Genomic DNA, 20458 nt, shown 5'->3' on the forward strand with positions numbered 1-20458 from the left:
TGGTCCGCGCCGCCCTCTAGAGGCCCCCTCCCCCGTGCAGCGATTGGTCGGTTTTCCCGGCTCTATGGAAGTCATTTGAATACGCCTCGCTTTGAGGCTCATTATTCCAGCGCTGCTAGTTCACTTCAAATGGACTCAAATATCAGGAGCGGAGACACAATGGAGAAGAGCACGGAGCGGGCACGCTGCTGAAAGACTTATCTGTGTGCTACACCCCCACCGTGCAGGCTTACGCTTATACCGGTGTGACCGAGGAGGACAAACAGCGGGGACTACTAACACTTTGGATGGTCTTGTTCTTGGCTTTTTGCGTGCCAGTGAGAAAGATTGCATTCTGACATTGAGCTGCATCACATCAGAGGTAAGTTGCACAGGGTGTGGATGATGGGCATGTGTAGAAAGCATAGACTCTATTTTTGCAGGAATCAACAGTTTACTTTACAAAATGAACGTTTATAGCCACAAAATGATTTCGATTATGGTTTTAGTTTATTGCATTCATGCGTTTAGCATCACCGAGTTGCCCATATTCTTTATAATTAAGGCTGATCCCTTTTTCATTTTCTAAAATTAAACTTGATTGTCATGTTAACTCAAAGGCGTATTTTTAGTCTTGTGGTGTTTTGAAAAAAACAAAACAAACCCAATGCTAACACCATCCTCCCTCATTTCTATTTTCTTCCTCCTACATCTGTTGTTGTTGTTGTTGTTATTGTTTACCACCCATGTGAGTTTATATTTGGGCTGCTGGCTGACTGTCAGACACACAAACGTTACTCACCAGCACCTGTGATGGGACTGTGGTTACACAGCATGGCTTTTTCACAGTCAGCTTTTACTTTTACTGTGTTATGACTCAGTCAGAAACCGATAATGTAGACCAGGCATGGTGGCCTGGTGTGTGTGTTTGTGTGTGAAAGAGAGAAAAAGAGCAGATTGTCTATGTGTCTGTAGGGAAAAGAAAAAAGGAGAGCAAGTGTGTGTACTTGTGGCCAAACAGACTTTAAACAGCCTTATTGCCTCCACACACTTCTATGTAAACCAATGGATGCTGTAATGAATGGCTCAATGTTCCCTTACTTTGCAAGCTTCTGCGACAGGCTGCTTAAATAAACCTCTAATGGAATGGTTTACCTTATTTGATAAGTAACAAAAAGGCAGTCTGAGGAACACAAGCAAAAAATGGGCTTGAAAACTTATATTTTCCAACTTAAATCGTCATATAAAATGTGTCTATTGTGCTGTGAATGTGAGATCTGTAGGTTTACAGACAAAAGAAAATGTGTGTGAGAGAGAGAAACCCTCTTACACAAGCTTTGGTTCATTATATCCCATCAGCAGAGGAGATAATGGGTCTTTATCCTTTCTGACACTAGGTTAATACTGTACTAGCCTAACAGATCATACGGGGTGTGTGTGTGTTCGTGTGTGTGTGTGTGTGTGTGTGTGTGTCCTGTACACAAGGAAATACATGCTTGTGTGCAGTGTGTGTGGGAATAAAAGATAAAAACAGAACCACCAGTGGGTGAAATGTATTCCCTCTATCTCTCCAGCCAATCTGAGCAATGGTGTCTATATCCGGCTCTGTTTATCTGTCTATCAAGATTTAGTTGCAGGTTTAGTTTTTTTTTAGTGGTCAGGGGGTCCCAGAGTCTGGTGTTTTCACAGCGGATGAAGGCCTTGTCTGACCCCTATTCTTACTCAAGCGTGAGTGGAGCAGTTTGTTTGAGCTTGGCTCGTGTTGGTCAGGTGATGATGGCGGTTATAGTCTGGTGTTCGCCACCTCAAACATGGGAACTTGTGGAACTTGTAGAATAAATGGCATTCGTAAGACGAGGTATCACATTTTTATCCTATTTGGCCCTAAATTACAGTCGTACTGTAAGTCTAGTCACTTGTCCTCCTACATGAAGTACCAAATTAAAGTTTGAGAGTGAACTCAAACTCAAGAGCGACCTCCTCCTTCAGAAAAAGATGGATTTTCTTTGGTGTAAGCGCTCTTTTTCAGGCTACTGGCCTCATCTTACATTGTTTCTGTTTATGGTGATGAAAGGGTTATTTCTTGTAAGCAGGGTTCTTACAGGTGCTAGAAGTCCTTGAAAACACTTAAATTTTAGTGTTGTGTTTTCAAGGTATAAAAAGCGCTTGGATTTTGAATAAAGTGCTTGAAATGTGATGTTATATTGGATGGCATATACTGTACTCTATGATATAACAGAGAAAAGAGGATATATAAGTGACTGGAAACAGCTTTTTGTGGCATTTTCGCATGGAAAATTACTTTTTATGATTGACAGATTATCAAAATAGTTGCTGATTATATTTCTGTCGATCCATTAATCCAGTGAGTTTTCCTTTGTTTGTCATCCTACTGTAAAAAGCTGTCTCAAAACAACATGTTAGTTGTTTATAGGATAATTACATCTAATTTAATATGATGAACAAGTGCAATAATAAGTATACTGAGTATTGTACTGTAAACAAATAGTTTAAAACAGCTGTAAGATGCTGGAAAAGCATGGAAATGCACCTTGAAATGCTTCAAAAGTGCTTGAATTTAACTTTGGAAAAGATGTAGGAATGCTGTGTATGCGTAAAACATGTCTTGTGTGCAGCTTTGACAAAACCACACCTAAGTGGTATGAGGACAGTCTGGACTTTAACCTCATTTATTGTTAAAATAAGGCTGACTGAAGGGTTTCCCGCGGACTTGTGTGCTTGTCTTGCTTCCACACCTTACATGCTGTCCCTTATTAGTGTCAAAGTACATAAGGTACAAAGTAGCACTGCATTGGCCCTTTACCACTCTGATAAATTGTTTTACAGCTCTTCTTATCAGGTGCTTTCTCTCACGCCATGTGTCCATATTGTGTTAACCTGCGTACGTGCTGAACTCTGTTGAATGTGTTTCCTAGCTTCCAGCCCTGCTTTAAGGCCCTTGAATTTGATTAGACATCAGAAAAAGCAGGAGTCCTCGCAAACAAATCTTCTCTTGTTCCTTTCCGTGTAATGGTGAAGCATCAGGGGGTTTCAACACTGATTACTATTAGGTCAGTGAATACGTAGATGCTCTCTGGGGTGAGTTGGCTTTGAATAAGGACAATTTAGACTGACAAAGAGTGTTGCATGCATGACTGTACTGTTATACTGTGCATGGACTAAATGAGAGCTGCTGCTTTTCCTTGAGGTCCGTGAGCCACACATGCAGTAATATCTGCACTATGTCAATACGTGAGTTTCGATACACTCCTTTACCAAAGCCACGTTCCTTTACCTTTATTGCACTTGGCAGATGCGTGTGGATTTATGGCACATGACCTCACAGTATGTCTGTGAAGAGTTCACACCTTGCACACGAATGAGAACATCAGTTTTATGCTGGTTTGACTGAATTGAAAATGATCCCAGTCTCAGTTAGAGACAGGGCGTCATATGGCCTGATGGTGGAAAACAGTGTGTGTGAAAGCTGCTGTGTGTGTGTCTGATCTGCTGTGATCTGCTCTGATCTCTTCCTGGGGGTCTTTGTGCGGTCGTTAATGCCATGACAGGATAGATAATACCTCTATTGTTGAAGATCTCCCCCTCGTTCTCCCCCCCTCCTGTTATAACTGGCCTCAGCATAGCTGGGTTTACCTTTTCTTTTTTCTTTTTTTTTTTTTAAAACAACATTGTCTGATTTAGAAAATAACCGGGTTAAATTAGTTTGGAGGTTGAAGTTAGTTTAAAGCCATCACTTCTTCTGTTAATCTGAACGGACCAGAAAATAACAACAAAAATCTTAAAATAAAAAGTGAGATTTTTATTGTTTTTTTTAATTTCAAAGATAAGGTGCTTTTAAATACTGTGAAAGTATCAAAAGGCTCAATCCACAGATAAATGCATGCAGTCTGTATTCAGAAACTGTGCCTTTAAACAAACCGTCAGGACTTCTGTACAGTTGTGATGTCACAGCTATACTGGATATAGGAAGAAAACTGCCGGTACAGCGTCATTACAGTCATTCCCCGGTTGCAATGACAGTACAGGGACACCAAGAAAGCAGATGTAGAAGAACCGGAAATACTGACCAAACAAACCAGACTCAGCTTTGTTCTTAAAGAGCCAGGTGCTAAAACAAAAGCATTTCAGACAGAGGGTGAATACAAGTATATTAAGGTAGACAGTATGAGAGAAAAAAAGTGTTTTTTTGACCATTAAAGCATGTAAACACGTTTTAGTGGAAGCCCAAAATACAAGTCTGAAAATGAACAAAATATGACACCTTTAAAAGAAAAGGGTAGCATTCAGATACAGTAGGATATTTGAGAACTGTCGAACCCATTAAAACCACCAAATGATGTCGTCTCTCTGAAGCAGTTTGGACAAGATTCCCTGGTTTAAATCCATTAGGAGATGATATTTGCCTGCAGCTTCGTCACGTGTTCATAGTTCTAACCCTCTGAAGAACCAAGATATGACATTTTAGGCACCAGACACAACAGTCCTTGCCATTTCTAGACCAGGAGATATGTAGGTTTGTTGTCACATTACGAAACGGATACCATTTGCAGGCAAAATGCACAATAAAGCGTGCAACGCTTATAAAGTATATTTAAAAGTTCAGTACAGAAGCATAAAACTGTATCCTTGTGGTTTTGTCAGTACAATGTACGAACATTTCTTGCCTTTTCCTGTATTTGTATTACCACATCAAACCCCATCGTAAAGGCTGCAATTTTTTAAAGTTTACAAACAAGAGGATTTAAACAATGCTTTCAATATGAAATTCTGCTCCAACACCATCATTAAGGCGCCATGGAGAGTCCAACCTATGATTTAGAGAGAGTAAAATGTCAGTGCTGCAGCACGGAACCCGCAAACTATCCAAAGGGTCAACTTTTCAGGAAGTCTGTCTGGAAAAACAGAGATTGGTTTAAAATTTTTAGACATGTTTTCCATGCGGTATGGTCACCTTTCCATTGAAATAAGTTTGGAGAGAAACGGCTTGCAAACTGGAGTAAAAAGTAGATTGCTTATCTCAACTTGAACACCAGAGCTTTTCCAGATTATATTTTATTGTAACTTTAGGAAGGTAAAGCTACTGTAATCTTTTAACTGAGTTAGAAAGAAAACAGCAGGCAGAGATCACAGAGTTCAGAAGACAGGCTGGCACTGGACTGGCTTACACTGGCATTACGCCAGGCGCAATGATACACATGAATGTGTGTGTGTCGCTCAAGCCATCATTTGTTTGTGTGACATGTGTGTGTTTGGATTATGCTGACATAGGGCTAGGCGCCATAGTGGACCTGGGTGTGTGTGTGTAAGATGTTGGCTCAGGCAGACACTCCTCTGTCAGCGCTGCGATGGACAAACAAAAGTCTGCTGGATTCCTGCAGGGTTTTTGTTTTTCTGGCAGAGTGTACGTGCGTGTGTATACGCTGGCATGTGGCTCCTAGACAGACAGCAGTAGCAGGATAAAGATGGCTCCAGAGTTAAAGCACGCCTTGGTGGTGATCTGGGATCAGCTTACCTAGCTCAAATCCAATTATCTACACCATTAAAGAAAAAAATCATTGCTGCCTTGAGATCATCCATCTGTTGATCTCCCCCCCGGCGGCCCTGATGCTGAAAAATTTGCTTCAAGAATGTGATCAAATAATGAAGCTTAAAACAAATAAAAACTTTACCAACAGATAACTTTTGGGGATAGTAAATTTCATAAGGCGGTGTCTTTCAGCCAAAGCCAAAGGGGTAAACAGAGGAGGGGTAAAATTATATGATTAAGTGTAATTACTCCCACAGATGCCTCTAAATCTCTGCTTGGCGTGATTGAGTCGCTCAAACACATATTTTCACAACCTATGAACGCAGCTCAAACATCGACCGCATTCCCAGGAGAGAGTTGCTTCATACATTCAGGAGACGTATGTGTTCACGATTACTGATTCAGATAAAGCAGAGTGACTTCTAATGTTGACCAAATGATGGTCAGGCCAACCAGCAGTGAATATTGAACTGTTTGAATACCTAATATAGAGTTAGGGTATCATTTACCATAAACCATAAAGCATGCTGTTATACTTTTTTCACATTTCTAATATCATAATTACTGCCACTGCTGACAATATAAAGACATGAAAACATCTCATTTAGGGAACAGTCATTCTACTTTCACTCCTTTTGTGGCGGGCGATGTGATGAAATATAGTATGAGACAATGTGAATTTCGCTACACTTTGATTGCTACCCTGATCACGGAAATTATATTTTTTATCACCGATGTCCTCACATGACATACACCAAGGTTTTTATCCATATTACCCCCTCATGACCTCCTCCTTGTGTCTTTTCTACAGGTCATCATGCCTCCCACAACCCCGTATGCCGGAAAGTTCAGCTCTTGCGCCCCTTACGGCAACAACAACAACAACCACCCTCAGCCTCACAGCCCGTACCGCAGCAACACTGCCCCGAAGCCGGCGAAGGAAAATGTATACAACGGCACCTACTCTTCGGCAGAAAACCCCTACGACATCCCGCAGCCTCACAGCTCGTATCGCAGCTCGTCCGTCTCCTCTGTGACCGCGAGGGAGCATCGTTACAACAGCAACTGTGCGGTTTCAGAGAACCCTTACTCCCCCGCCTCGCCGCAGCCTCACAGCCCCCGGCAGCAGAGCACTTCCTGTCCCGGACGTGCGTACCGTCACACCAGCAGCAGCAGCGGCAGCGAGCAGTCTTCTCGTAACAACTCCGTCGCAGCGAAAGGCAGACGCTACGGACACGGCGTCACGGCCAGCTACGGGGAGATGTGCTACCATGACAACAGTTTGGTTTCAGCATCCCTTGAGGCGCTGATCCAGCACCTTGTTCCCACAGTTGACTACTACCCTGACGTAAGTACCCGGAAAGTGCTTTAAACGTTGTGAGAAACACGTCACATTTATAAATGTCAGCTGTCTCCTGCCCGTGCCGCCAATTCTAGTCCTGAGAGCTGTTTTTGTTTCCTCATCATCAGAGGTCGTATGTGTTCACCTTCCTGCTGAGTTCACGGCTTTTTCTGCACCCGTACGAGCTCATGACGAGGGTTTGCCACCTGTGTGTGGAGCAGCAGCGGTCCGGAGACGCCCTGCTGGATAAGGTGGGCGGATGAGACACACACACACACACACACACACACACACACACACACACACACACGTACACACAGACAGCTATTATTTCACTCTCTCTCCCACACAGAATCACACCCACCATATCATCGTCACACTCTCACCCACAGATACACACGCAAAGCTCCGTTATCCTTTTTTTTGGGAGAAAATGTTTTGTGAGCAAAGAAATTGCACACAGACAGAAAAGCCTCAAATTGACACAAGGGAAATAAACACATTTGATGGGAACAATGAGTAAACAAACAAATAATAGCAGAATATTGTGACAGAAAGACAAACAGCAGTGGCTACATTTTGTGCCGTTTGAAACATAAAGGCCGCAAGGTTTAGATTTTTGCCTCAAGACATATTATATCCATAAATGCTTTACAAATATTTATATGTCTACTTCAATGACACTTGTAAGTCCTATACTGTTAAATCAGTCCTGTACTTTATACACTATATAAATACTGTGAAATGATCAAAAAACTCTCTTAAAGGTACTAAAACTGAGCGTTTCAGACAGAGGGTGAATAGAGTACAGGTATATTCAGACAGACAGTATGAGGAAAATAGAGTATTTTTGAACATGAAAGCATGTAAATATGTTCTAGTAAAAACCCAAAATACAAGCAATGAACCTGAAAATAATGATAATATGTGACCTTTAACATGCCATGTGATGTGTTGTTTTTTTTTAGATCCGCTTCCGTGAGGTGGCGCCTAAGCTGGTGCAGCTGCTGACCGAGTGGACGGAGACGTTTCCGTACGACTTCAGGGACGAGAGGATGATGCGCTGCCTCAAGGACATGACGCACCACGTGGCCCGAGGGGATGAGGTTAGTGTCGAAATTGACTGTAGTTGCATTTTAGAACCATTTTAAACTAAGGGCACACTCACACAGGATGATCCAGGCGGCCCAGCCCCGCTTGCACTCACATTACGCGAAATGATCGGAGCCCCGGCTGGATTGCTTCTTGCTTATAGACGTCATCACCCCTCTGAGTTTTTCTGTCGTCCAACTGCTTTTGAATATGTTCCTCTGACCAAATCTGCAGTAAACACTCCACCTCCGCATCAGACCACTGCATACCGTTCGGCTGCATCTTTTTAAATGTCAATCGTGAGAAATAGTCTGGTATAAAAAGACATCAGGACCACCGTCAGTGCTCGTGCTCGTACAAGAGCGCATGCTCCTGCTCGCACATGTGCGTCCATGCTTTACTAAAGCCCAACCCTCTCAACAGGGCCGTGGCCGTAAAATGCCGTGCCTGGGCGCGGAACAGATGTACTTGCACTGGTCAAACAACCTAGACTTTAGCCGTGAAGTGTGCTTGGGCACGGTAAGAATGGACAGTGTGAGTAGGCCCTAAGAGAACATGGGCAAATGTGTAGAGAGGGATTCGAGTCCATGACTTCTGTCAACCTCTCGGGCCAACGATGGCCTAAATCCAGCATGCCTGGTTGCCAGACACATGAGGTCGTCCACAAAAATCTTTACACTTGTTATGTTGTAGTGATTCCTGTGGTAGTCAAGTGTAAGTTTCCTGTCCTTAATATCACATCTAAAGATCTGTGCTGCGTTGGTGTCTTTCCAGTACTCTTGGCGAGCCATGCAGCAGATGACCCAGCGGCTGATCAAACGCCTGTCCGCCCTCGGCCAGTACGAGGAGGCTGTCGCCGCTCTCAACGCCGTGGCGACGGAGCGGCCCGCTTCCCTGAAAAGCAAACAGGCCTCGGGTCAGCGAAGCGACGTGATGAGTGTGTGTGATGACCCCTTCATTCTCGCCCAGCAGCTCACACACATTGAACTGGTAAGAAGAGATTCAGGACTCTTATTTAGAATGACATGTCCTGTGTAACCATCTGTTGTAAGATTTGGAGGCAAATCTGCAGATTGTGATGAAAGAGTGCTTTTTTTTTTAATGTGGTTACTACTTTACAGGCCTTTTCACTCATCTTGATCTTAGTGAATGTATTTTATTTAGCGGTGAGAGTGTTTAAGAATACACATTTATAGACGTAATGACAATGTTTAACTGCTAAGTTGCCTCCTTTTTTCTTTTTGTGTCCTGCTCATGTGTTACTTATTGTTATTTCTCAGTTTTATTGTTTTCCCATAACCCCCTTTGTGTGGTCTGCGTTGCCGCGGCGGCACATATAGAAAGTTTATTAAGAGTAATTTTATTTGAAGCTAAATTGCTTTCAGTGCCGTTTTTTTTCTGACAGTCCTAACTTTTTAACCACTCTTTAAAGCAGTAGTGTTCTTTGATTTTTGTAATGACCCTTTATTAAAGTTATAGCTCTCCTTCTGCACAGATGACATTTGTGGTCCTCATCTCCAGTTTTGTTGCCATGTATATTTTATTTCTCAAGTTTTTTTCTTAGTCTCGTATATCACCTTTGTTTTATTTATATATATATGATGTTATTATTGTCCTGATTGTTTCCTCTCCCTGTTCTCTGCATTCAGGACAGACTGAGTTTTATTGGTCCTGAGGAGTTCATTCAGACATTCGCCATGAAAGATCCTCTGGAGAACCATAAGGTACAATTGAGTTTCAGTTTTGCATTATCCCAAACAAAACCCTGTGAGACAATTAGACATTAAACAAAATCCTGACCTCTCAACCATAAAATGTAATTTTGGATTTAACTTCTTCCTCATTTTGTTTGCCATTTCCCTCTAGTATTTAAAGGTCCCATATTGTAATAAGTTTGTTATAAAGCAGGTTGAGTTGCTATATAAAAACTGTTAGCATCAAAAGTCTCAATCCACAGAGAAATGCACACAGCCCATATTTAGAAACTGTGTCTTTAAACGAGCCGTCAGGACTTCTGTGCGGTCACAACTATTCTAGATAAAGGTAGAAGCTTCCTCTACAGTGTTATTACAGTTATTCCCCAGCTGCAATGACTACAATGAGTAGAGGGACACCAAGAGCGCAGATGTAGAACACCAGGAAACACTGACCAAACAGAACAGACTGGGCCTTTTCGAGAGGGGTTCTTAAAGAGACAGGCGCTCAAACGGAGCATTTCAGACAGAGGGTGAATTATAGTATATATTCAGACAGACTGTATGAGAGAAATAATGTGTATTTTGAGCATTAAAGCATGTAAACCCGAAATACAAGTCTGAACCTGAAATGAACACCTTTCAGTCAGACAAAGGTAGCATTCAGATACAGTAGGATATTTGAGAACTGTGGAACTAATGGAAACCACCGAATGATGTCGTCTCTCTGAAGCAGTTTGGAAAAGATTCCCTGGTTTAAATCCATTAGGAGATGACATTTGCCTGCAGCTCCGCCAAATGTTTAATTAGTTACAACCTTCTGAAGAACCAAATTACATTTTAGGCACTAAACACAACAGTCTATAAATAATATAGGTAGACAGTTCTGCTACTGTGCCCTTAAGGTCATTCCCGGCTGCAATGATGGTGCAAAGACACAGAGAGCGCAGATGCACTAGATCTGGAGGGTGACTACTGGTATATTCAGAGCGACAAGAAGGAAAAAGATTTTAGAACATTAAAGCACGCTAAACTAGAAAACTATAATCTGAGCATAACATGTCACCTTTAGTGTTGCTGATTCAAATGGTTTGTAAGTTACTAAAGCTGTATTTCTATGACAAGATTTAATTGGTGATTTCACAAAACCATTAAAGTGAAACTCTTGTCAGTCACAATTAGCAGCCTACTGCATAAAGCTTTTTCCATGTAAAGAAAGTAACATGACCTTTTTGTAATCATTACCATCTAAGAAATGACATAGAAAAGCCCCATATTGTAGTCATTTTTCAGTCATCCTGTATTATTTTTGATTTCAAATGTCTTCATTTTGGTCCTCATTTGTATGTAATTTGTGGTCTGCTTCAGTTCAAGTTAATTTGCTTTAGAAGCCGCATGAAACATCTTGCTGGCAGAATTCTTTTTTTTTTTCTAATGTTGCTTTTGAAAATGCATCAAACACAGTATGAAAGAGCCATTCTACATGCGTCTAAGTGTTTCTGAAGGGCTCTTCCCTTCTAAGTGGTCCTGTGAGTCAGCTAAAGGGTCGCTTTCAATCAGCGCTGCTGAGTACAAGCTTTCAGCCGCTGTTTGTGACCGAGCTGCATCTCGGTCCTCGCCGGTGCTGTGGCAGTTATATAAGACCCACTTTGTATAAAAGAGCGGTTGAGTCAGCGCAAGGGGTCCTGACGTGTAATGGGGAAGTTTGGAGTGGAGTGGGCTGCCAGTGTTGTGTAAGCATTTAATAAAGGCATGAATCTACGGGATTACATCATCACAGCCCAGTCAAGTTTATTTATAACGCACTTTTATAATGTTTATTTATATGAAAGTGCCCCAGGCAAACAAGTTCACCCAGTGTGTCTCACAGAAATACAAAAAAAGCCCAAAACGAGATGGAAATGAGATGAAAATGATAAACGGATGCATCAGAGTGTTTAGCTGAGAGCTGTGGGAGCTGTCAAGATCCATTTGCAAAAGAAAATAGTAGAAGCGGTCTGACTGTGTTTCTTTTTCTATACTATTATGTATTGGATACTCTTAAGAATAATTAGGATTCTGAATATTCTAATCAAAATTTGTCTTGTCAGGTTTTGTCCAAAAAGAGAAATCCTAACAAAAAGAACATGGAAAACAAAATCTTAGCTCAAGGTCCACTTACTAGCTTTTTTTCCCGAAAGCTTTCATCTGCATCTTCCTGGTCTTCCTCAGCAGTTGGAGTCACCTCAGTATTTGCATTTGTTGCGTATTAATACTCGTACTACTATTGTACTGTACTTTTCTCTGCATTCTTATCGAACTCCATCTGCTGAGAAAAAACTTGAGATGCAGTTTAAAGCTCCAGAAAAGGCTATTAAGGGTACCTTAGAGTCATGATTAACCATGTATTACCCAGATTAATGTATTCAAAGATAAAAGAAAGACTTCAGCTGGATCAAATACATCGGCCTCCTTATATCCAGTTTCCTAGGTAGTTATGTTCTCTCTCCTCACAAACATGGATCATGGTTCTTCTGCCCGAAAAAGAATGAAATACTGACAGAAACATGATATAAAACTACTAAAAACACATGAAAAATATATTCTTTTCATGCTTGTTTTTTGACCATGTCATCTCCCTCCTTTTGTTTTTGTTTCTTTAGGGTTTCTTCCGGAAGCGCAAAACGAGTAACCTAGAGGCCTACATCAACTGGTTCAACAGGCTGAGTTACCTGGTGGCTACTGAGATCTGTATGGTACGTGATCTCTGAAGTATCCCCCTGTTTCAGACACACACACACACACACACACACACACACACACACACACACACACACACACACACACACACACACACACACACACACACAAGCACGCACACAAAGGTTCTTGTTGTTCATTGGCAGGTTTCAGTTTTTATCCACGCTTTAACCTGCAGCTCCAGTTGGACATTTAGGTTAGTGATGGATGAGTCTTTCATTCACTTCCTGCTGTTGTTGTTCTGTCATTACAGCCAGTGAAGAAGAAACACAGAGCACGGATCATCGAGTTCTTCATTGATGTGGCCCAGGAGTGTTTCAACATCGGCAACTTCAACTCCCTAATGGCCATCATCAGTGAGTATTCACGATAGAGCTTACAGAAACTCACTTTTCACCAAATGGGCATTTTGTACCTTTTCTTTATCGAATAGCCGGCACTCAAATGCAAGGCAACAAATGCAGTATCAGCTGGAGTGTAGACTAACAAGGCAGTACAAATTAAGTTAGCGGAGGCTTGAAGTGGTCTAGCCTGCTCACTTTCTCAGCTTTGTTCCTATAAATACTCTGTATACACGAACTTTCTCTTGTCTTCCAGCCGGCATGAACATGAGCCCTGTTGCCAGACTGAGGAAAACCTGGAGTAAAGTCAACACTGACAAGTTTGAAATCCTGGAGGTAAGAAAACCTAGGTACATCGTACATCAGGGATTCATTGGTACATGTATTATATTGTATTTTTTAATAGATATTTTTACTTTAAGTTGTCTGTTAAAGGTCCCATTTTGTAAAAAGCATGCCTTTTTTTTAAAATATAAAGCAGGTCTAGATAACATATAAATACTGTGAAAGTGTCAAAATGCTCAATCCACAAAGAAACGCAAACAGCCCGTATTCATTAATGTGAAAATGTAGGATCCCCTGCTCTTGTGTGCAAATTATGTTCATGTGTGTAAGTGTTTGATCAAAGTCTGCTCTGTCTGACCTCTCTCAGCACCAGATGGACCCTTCTAGTAACTTCAGCAACTACCGCACTGCGCTCCGCGGCGCCACCCAGAGGTCTGAGACTGCGCACAGCAACCAGGAGAAGGTCAGAGAGCACACAGGAGTCTTCTAGAAAAAAAACAACCCAATGGCCCGAATATAAAATGTGGATTATAATCTTGCTGTCGCCTCTCTCCTCCAGATCGTGATCCCTTTCTTCAGTCTCCTCATTAAAGACATCTACTTCCTGAATGAAGGCTGTGCCAGCAGGCTGACCAACGGGCACATCAATTTTGAGGTCAGTCCACAATAAAAGCTTGCTCTAAAATGACAGTATTTGAATGAGTCAGATTGAGGTATGTGCCTTTTGTTTAACATAATTTGACCATTTAATGTGAAATGATAGTGCTAAACAGTCATTGTCAAAGCGTGGGGAGGAAGTCTTCACATGAGGTGTAATGATGCCCCCTTGTGGCTAAAAAGGCCAACACAGTTCCACCTCTCTCTTCAGATGACATTTAGGGCGCACTCACACTGTCTGTCCGTACCGTGCCCGTGCTTTAGGGTACTTGTCCCCCCCCTCCCTCTCCCCCCTGCGCATGGTCCGTCCTTCTTTTTTCTATGTCCGAACAGGCGCACATAAAATTACGTCAGAACCACCGTAGGCCTCGTGCTAGTGCTCGTACACGTGCGCACGCTCGTGCTCGTACATGTGCAAACGGGCTTTACAAAAGCGGGCCACAGTTAGGTGCGGTACGGTTGCACTCACACTGGTCAAACGAACTAGACTTTACCAATGGAAACTGTTTGGGCACGGTACGGATGGACAGTGTGAGTGCGCCCTTAAAAACTTTATTGAGATGTTTTTGATCTCAATGTTTTTTGTGTTTCTCAGATCTTCAAAAACTAACCAGATGCATTTGATTAAAAATGTGTGAGTGATAATAAAGTCTCTTGTCATTGTGTGTCTCAACAGAAACTTTGGGAGCTCGCAAAGCAGGTGAGCGAGTTCCTGGTTTGGCGTCAAGTGATTTGTCCGTTTGACAGAGACCGCCGGATCCTCCAGTACCTCGTCACCACTCCTGTCTTCAGCGAAGACGGTCAGTATGCGGTCCTCTACGCGTTAATCCGATCGTCTACAAATGCGTCGCCACAGAGTTTGAGAACAAAATCAAACTTAGCGTTGTTTTTCTTATCGCTGCAGAGCTGCACCTGGCGTCGTATGAGAGTGAAGGACCAGAGAACAACATGGAGAAGGACAGTCGTAGATCTCTCAGGTGGGTGTACGCGCATAGACACTCACTCACACACACAGAGACAAAACAATCAAACAGACTCAAAAATAACATATTAAATCAATGAACATAATAATCAAGTGATCATCTGTGCTCTGTTTTACAGATCTTCCCTTCTGCATCGAGAGAATCGGTCCTGAGAGAAAGACTGTGTCCTCTGCTCTGCAGACTGTAAATGAACGAGGTATTATTATTATATTTTTGAAGCTACAGGTTCCTCCGTGTTATCTTATGGACACATTTTTCCATCCCCTTGGACAACAAACGCAACTTCAACAGATCAACAGAAGAATATATGACAATATGTGGGCTTTGAGATCACAAGGAGCATAAAGGATTTGTAAATCAGATACTGTAACAACTCTGGATGAAATTCATCTGCTGCCAAGCGGACCTCAACGCTGCAGATCTGGACATCAGCTCTGTCCGAGGCACTTAGAAGGTTTCAGACAACTGCAAAGGAAGTCAAACGTGGATTTTGTTTAAATCTCCAGTGGACCTTCATCATGGCGACAACATATTGTGGAAGGACTCATACCATAGAAGGGTTTTGTCTCCGAAATGAGATGGACACAGACCTGATTGGTTAAAGGCAACATAAGCACTGCGTCTCTGCGGAGCATCCTGGCTGAGTTCAGTCAGAAAACCACAGAGAGAGGAGAGATGCACTCTGAAAGGAACATCATTGATTTGTATTATAAGTAACAGGCTAGCAACTGCTTTTATAAGCGGCGTTGTCCGCGGTGTTGTTTTGTTGAGTGCTTGATTGTGATAACAATACCGTGAGCCGCACCGCATCCGATCCATTTTCTCTCCATTTGCACACAACACATCAGTTTCCAGCTATTTCCAGGTCATTTAAATCTAATTCAAACACATAATGCAAGTCAATACATATGCTACATATTCCCATTCACATTTTACAGGGGCTGTAACCATCAATCATGCTATTCGGTTCTGAACATTTTTACGATGTGTGCACTTTGTGATGCAAAAATTGTGCTAGTGTCAGCAACATCATGCTTATCATGCGTTAAATCAAATGCACTTCAGTGGGTTCTTGTGTATTGTACTATTGGTGACTCCAATTTTAAGGTGTCTTTCTATACAGTATTACGTTGTATTTTGTATCAGAAGATTTAAAAAAGTGTGTTATTTCTTTGTGTACTTTGTCTAAAGTGTCCCCGTGAGCTTGTTGCTGGTAGGCTGGCTCTGTTTTGGTAAGCTATTATTTGGTAATACACCATGTATGACAAAGAAGTGTTTTAGATCTGACTGAAGCACAAACTGATGCCTGTTATGCGCAGCTTAGATACAAGGACCCACATCCTCCTTCTCTTTCATCTCACCTGCAACGATGTGAGCGTGATGTGATCCTTAAAAATCTGCTTATGAGTGAATGTGATGCTATTATGTTGTTGTTGTTTTTAAAAAAGCTAATTTTTATTTTTCATTTTAAAAGTGTTTTTTTTTCTCATGTATGCTTTTTTGTGTATCATTTATGTTACCGGTCAGGGTACTTGTACTGAAGGTCTTTGTGAAAAGAGAATTATATATTTTTTCTTTCAAATAAACAGAATCAACTGAATGATGTGTGCTTTGATTCTCTTTTGGTCTCATGTTGTAAAAAGTGAGATTTCTTTTGGCCAGCCCTTTAAATACAAAAGTCTGAAAGTGAGTGAGTAAGTGAAGAAGTTGCACCGTTGATCGGAGTGATTGACAAAGCATTTCATTGTCCATTGCTCTTTTAAAATGAATGGTTTCAAATGGTGCATTGTCAATGCATGATCTGAGGTGCGCATGTGCAGAAGGCCGGCCATCTTTGAAAACTAGCTACAGCTACACCACTTGGACAAACCAGTCCGCACGATCTGAGGTGGCTAAGAAACAGTCCCCTAGTATGCAGATACAAAGTGTATGTGAGAAATGCACACTTAATGGAAAGAAATGATACACACACAAACCAATTTAATGAATTTTGATTTGGTTTTAATTTATATAGACAGTACACATATTTATTAAGGCTCATTTCAGTCCTCATGTATTTATCCCCATATAAAATCAACAACAATATCAAATCTTATATATCTTATTTATTAACTCGATTTATAAATTATTTTTTATCTACCTCCCCTTATGTTTCTGTCATGTATTTGCCATCTTAAATGTGCACATGTCTTTGTTTTGTTTAATGTTCACGAGTTGTGTAACATGTCATTTTTTTGGTCGAATTGCTCACTTATGTCATGTACTGCATCACTTAATAAAAAAAAATACACGTGTTAGTATATATACAGCCATTCTCTCTCTCTCTTCTTTTTGATGAAATGATGTAGCCGTAGCTAGCTGCACATGCGCACCTCAGATCGTGCATACACCAAGCCCAAGCCCCCACCACAGCAACTTCCTGGTTGATCCAATACGTAAGTGCCAAAAACTGCAGTTCGCCCAGTGGCCACTAGGGGAAGGTTTCATAATTGAGAAATTTTCATTTAACCCCCATGTTAAACAGACCGTTTTCACAGCATAATTAAACCTATTTAAGGCCTGGTAAAAAAAAAAAACATTGTAGTCTGTATGTTTAGGTCATATCTCCATGACAACACTGAGGGGGGTAAATGTTTTTGTGGCTAGTTTTAATTTTATTGGAGGTTAAAATTTATGAATATTTAGGGGCGCGGCCTCTTGAGTGACAGCTAACCTTTGGCCCTCACGTCGCCTAGGAGGGAAATGACACACAGATGGACGTATCTCCCTCCCCCCAATGTCACTTCAATGCATTGCTTGGTAAGAGGAAATGAGGGGGAGTTAAAGTCTGACGAGATGGCGACTCCCATAGATGAGGACGATTGGATCAAGTTGAGAGAACAGACCCCAACGGGTATGGTACGTCCATTTTTTACACAGTCTATGGAATTGACAAGACATAGCTGTGACATCACCCATTGGTTTGTGGACTACTGTTCTGAAGCCTAGAGTTTGGCATTTTTTAGCCATTGAACATCTTGGTTTTTTGCAACAAGAAGTTACCGGAAGTTACCATATTTGGATGAGAGGGCGGAGCTGAGCGATAAGCCAGTGTTGTTTCAATAGTGCTGTGCTAAGCTAAACATTAAAGAGGGAAACTGATGGTGCTGGCGGCGTTCATGTGCATGTACTGCCCATCCCACAGTGACACAGAGTCGGTTGAAAATTTTGACAACCAAAATGTTACAATTAACTTTCATGAACCGAAAACACACTGTGAGAGGGTCAAAGTTGAAAAACACAGATCAATTATCAACACAATCTTAAAATCTCTCCTAAAACAAACAGGGAGCTAATGTAAAGAGGCTAAAGCAGTGATGTGATTCGCCTCGGTTCTGGTTAAAAGCCTAGCAGTTGTGTTCTGTAGTTGTTTCAAAGCTTTGATTTGATCAAGACAAGAGAAGCGCGAGGAGTTAACAGTTTTTGCATCACTAAAAGTTTAAAAAATATATATTTTTTGCAATATTTCTATGGTGATAAAAACAATGTGATGTTTGAAATTATAAGTTACCTAATTCCCCTGTCTATGATGGTACATTGCACAAATGGTGACATTTCAGCCACCGACATAGATTTTGTCTCTCACTTAGTAAATATGGCTCATGTAGAGTATCAACAAAACAGCATTGTTCCAGATTTCAATCTAAACAGTTTCAGTATGTGAACATATAAATGCACTTCATGTGAAGTTTCCATATGAAGACCTACCATCAATGATAAAAAAACACAACATCAATGAGTCTCTGATTTATTTGTTGTTTTCATGCGATGACACAAGAGGAAAAGTCAGATTCAGAATCACATCCCTTGCAGTCGATCGCACTGTTGCGTCAATAACAACGGGGTTTGTGACGAATCAGTCAAACAGCAGCCTAAACAGCAGCCTTACAGTGTGAAGAGAAGAGAGCCACTGAAGGTGCTGTGGTTATCTCCATCGTCATAGACAACATGGGTCGATGGGAGAACCAGGTGGATTTCGTCTCCTGCCATCAGCTCCAGAACAAAAGAGTTAGTGAAATACTTAAAAAGTGTTTCCTCCTTCCACTCCACATTAAACATGATCCTCTTGTTGTTCTTGTACACATATACGCCCATAAGACCTGTGTGGTTACCACACACAGTGAACTGGAGATAGTACACCCCTTTGACTGGTGCTGTGAAGAAACCTACAGAATAAGAGAAGAAAAAGGAAATACAGTGAAACAACTGATTTGCGTAGATTTCCGTGCCCGCTTGTGTTCATGTGACCTGCAGTGCGTTCATACCTGTAGCTGGATTGTAAGCATTGCCAATGTTGGTGAAGACCTTGCTGTATTTCAGTGGGATGTCTGTGTTGTGCGGTCCGACATATCCTGCATCAGTTAGAGCGGTGTAAAACGCCACCTTTGGTTTCTCTGCTAACACACAAAAAAAGTCATTGTATGTTATTCAACTTCACCTGGACTAAATAAGTAATGTATGTGTGTGTGCTGTGGAAAAAAGACACAATCATCACCTGCATTTTCTCCCTCCAGCTGGTCAATCCTGGACTTGGTAACACGAAGTTCACTCTCACTGCGGCTCAGTCTGGTCTGCATGTCTGGAGTTATAAAAACATACTTGAAACTACTCTAAGTGTCCATGGCAACTTAACACACCACTTAAAAGGACAACATTATCAATGCTGAATGCATGAAAAGTAACCAGTCTGTACCAGAATTCTGTCTCCACAGCAGCTGCACGTACACGTTGAGCTCCACCACCTTGTCTCTCAGTTCCCTCACCTCCGCCCAGATGTCAGGGTTAGTTTGATTTGTGGTCTCCTGAGACTGGCTGATCTCACCCACACCCCCGAGGCCTCCGCCCTCCCCTAGAGCCCCTGACCCGCACAGGCCGAGCAGATACAGCAAACCAAGAGCAACCCTCATCATCACAGGTACACGTCTTCACAAAGGCACAGGGAGAAAGGCTTATATAGTCTCCAAACTTCAGCTGGCTGAACGGATGGGAAAAACAACAAGTGTTTTTGTTTGTTAAAGCCTCAGATGATTCAATTTGATCTCAGCGCCGGTGAGAAAATACAAGCTGCTACGGAGAGTGGAACGATTTTGCTATGGTGCCCTGTCACGCAGGCCACAGCTGTGTGTACACCGTGTTTATTAATACACACACAGAGAGACAAACAGTCAAAGAAACACATTTATTCTAATGCCAAGGCCTTTTAACATGACTGAGGGGGACTGAGGTTTCCTTTCATGGTAGTCTTTTACATCGTATGTATGATTTTTCTTGTTTTCTTGTATCTTGTTCTGTTGTCAGGAGCCTTCTGGTAGTAACAAACATACTTAAGCAATAGGAAGATTTTTTCTTTTCTTTTTGTCTTTCAAGTACCAACCATGTCTTGCTAGCTTGGCTGGAAAGGGGGTTAAATAACACTACAAAGTTGGCTCAATTTTGGTGAGGGAAGAACTGGCATGGCCATTTTCAAAGGGGTCCCTTGACCTCTGACCTCAAGATATCTGAATGAAATGGGCACCCACGAGCCTCCCCTTTACAGACATGCCCACTTCATTCATTTTTTCTGTTATCTACCGTTGACTTTTCTCTCCCCCTAAATCTCCCCCGCAACCACCGCTTGCTAAAATGTTAATTGGAATAAAAGTTGACGATTGAATGTAATGTCAGATTTTGCCTCAAAATTAGATTGAAACGAACCAAAAAAAAATCTCATGCCCCACCCTCTCACGGTATGAGGTCGGTGCAAACCCTTTGATGCAGTA

At 41.7% G+C, this 20458-nt stretch overlaps 2 protein-coding genes across 2 annotated transcripts; one reads left to right on the forward strand and one right to left on the reverse strand.

The window, feature by feature from the left end:
- The first annotated feature begins 233 nt into the window (after positions 1 to 233).
- On the forward strand, positions 234 to 16177 carry LOC310958419 (ras-GEF domain-containing family member 1B-B-like). The gene is made up of 14 exons (XM_083929349.1): positions 234 to 361; positions 6339 to 6875; positions 6998 to 7120; positions 7838 to 7975; positions 8736 to 8951; positions 9611 to 9685; positions 12298 to 12390; positions 12648 to 12750; positions 12992 to 13071; positions 13388 to 13483; positions 13580 to 13675; positions 14354 to 14477; positions 14582 to 14654; positions 14779 to 16177. The coding sequence occupies exons 2-14, from the start codon at positions 6345 to 6347 to the stop codon at positions 14810 to 14812; spliced, it is 1782 nt and encodes a 593-aa protein (XP_083785475.1). The 5' UTR covers positions 234 to 361; positions 6339 to 6344; the 3' UTR covers positions 14813 to 16177.
- A 2407-nt stretch (positions 16178 to 18584) lies between these two features.
- Positions 18585 to 19327, reverse strand: LOC310958959 (complement C1q-like protein 2; the record flags this gene model as incomplete). The annotated part of the gene is made up of 3 exons (XM_083930122.1): positions 19195 to 19327; positions 18965 to 19096; positions 18585 to 18865 (listed from the first exon to the last, which is right to left on the reverse strand). Exons 1-3 carry the CDS (start codon positions 19274 to 19276, stop codon positions 18585 to 18587), a joined length of 495 nt encoding a protein of 164 aa, XP_083786248.1. The 5' UTR covers positions 19277 to 19327.
- Between the last annotated feature and the right edge of the window lie 1131 nt (positions 19328 to 20458).

The sequence above is a fragment of the Echiichthys vipera genome (genome assembly GCF_963691815.1).
Source record: "Echiichthys vipera genome assembly, chromosome: 16".
NCBI classification, from domain to species: Eukaryota; Metazoa; Chordata; class Actinopteri; order Perciformes; family Trachinidae; genus Echiichthys; species Echiichthys vipera.

Bases quoted from the DNA above. Each gene is read 5' to 3' on its own strand.
- LOC310958419 (XM_083929349.1), top strand. From the start codon at position 6,345: ATGCCTCCCACAACCCCGTATGCCGGAAAGTTCAGCTCTTGCGCCCCT. The intron at 7,121-7,837 runs GTGGGCGGATGA...GTTTTTTTTTAG, and splicing joins GAGACGCCCTGCTGGATAAG to ATCCGCTTCCGTGAGGTGGC. The intron at 7,976-8,735 runs GTTAGTGTCGAA...GTGTCTTTCCAG, and splicing joins ACGTGGCCCGAGGGGATGAG to TACTCTTGGCGAGCCATGCA.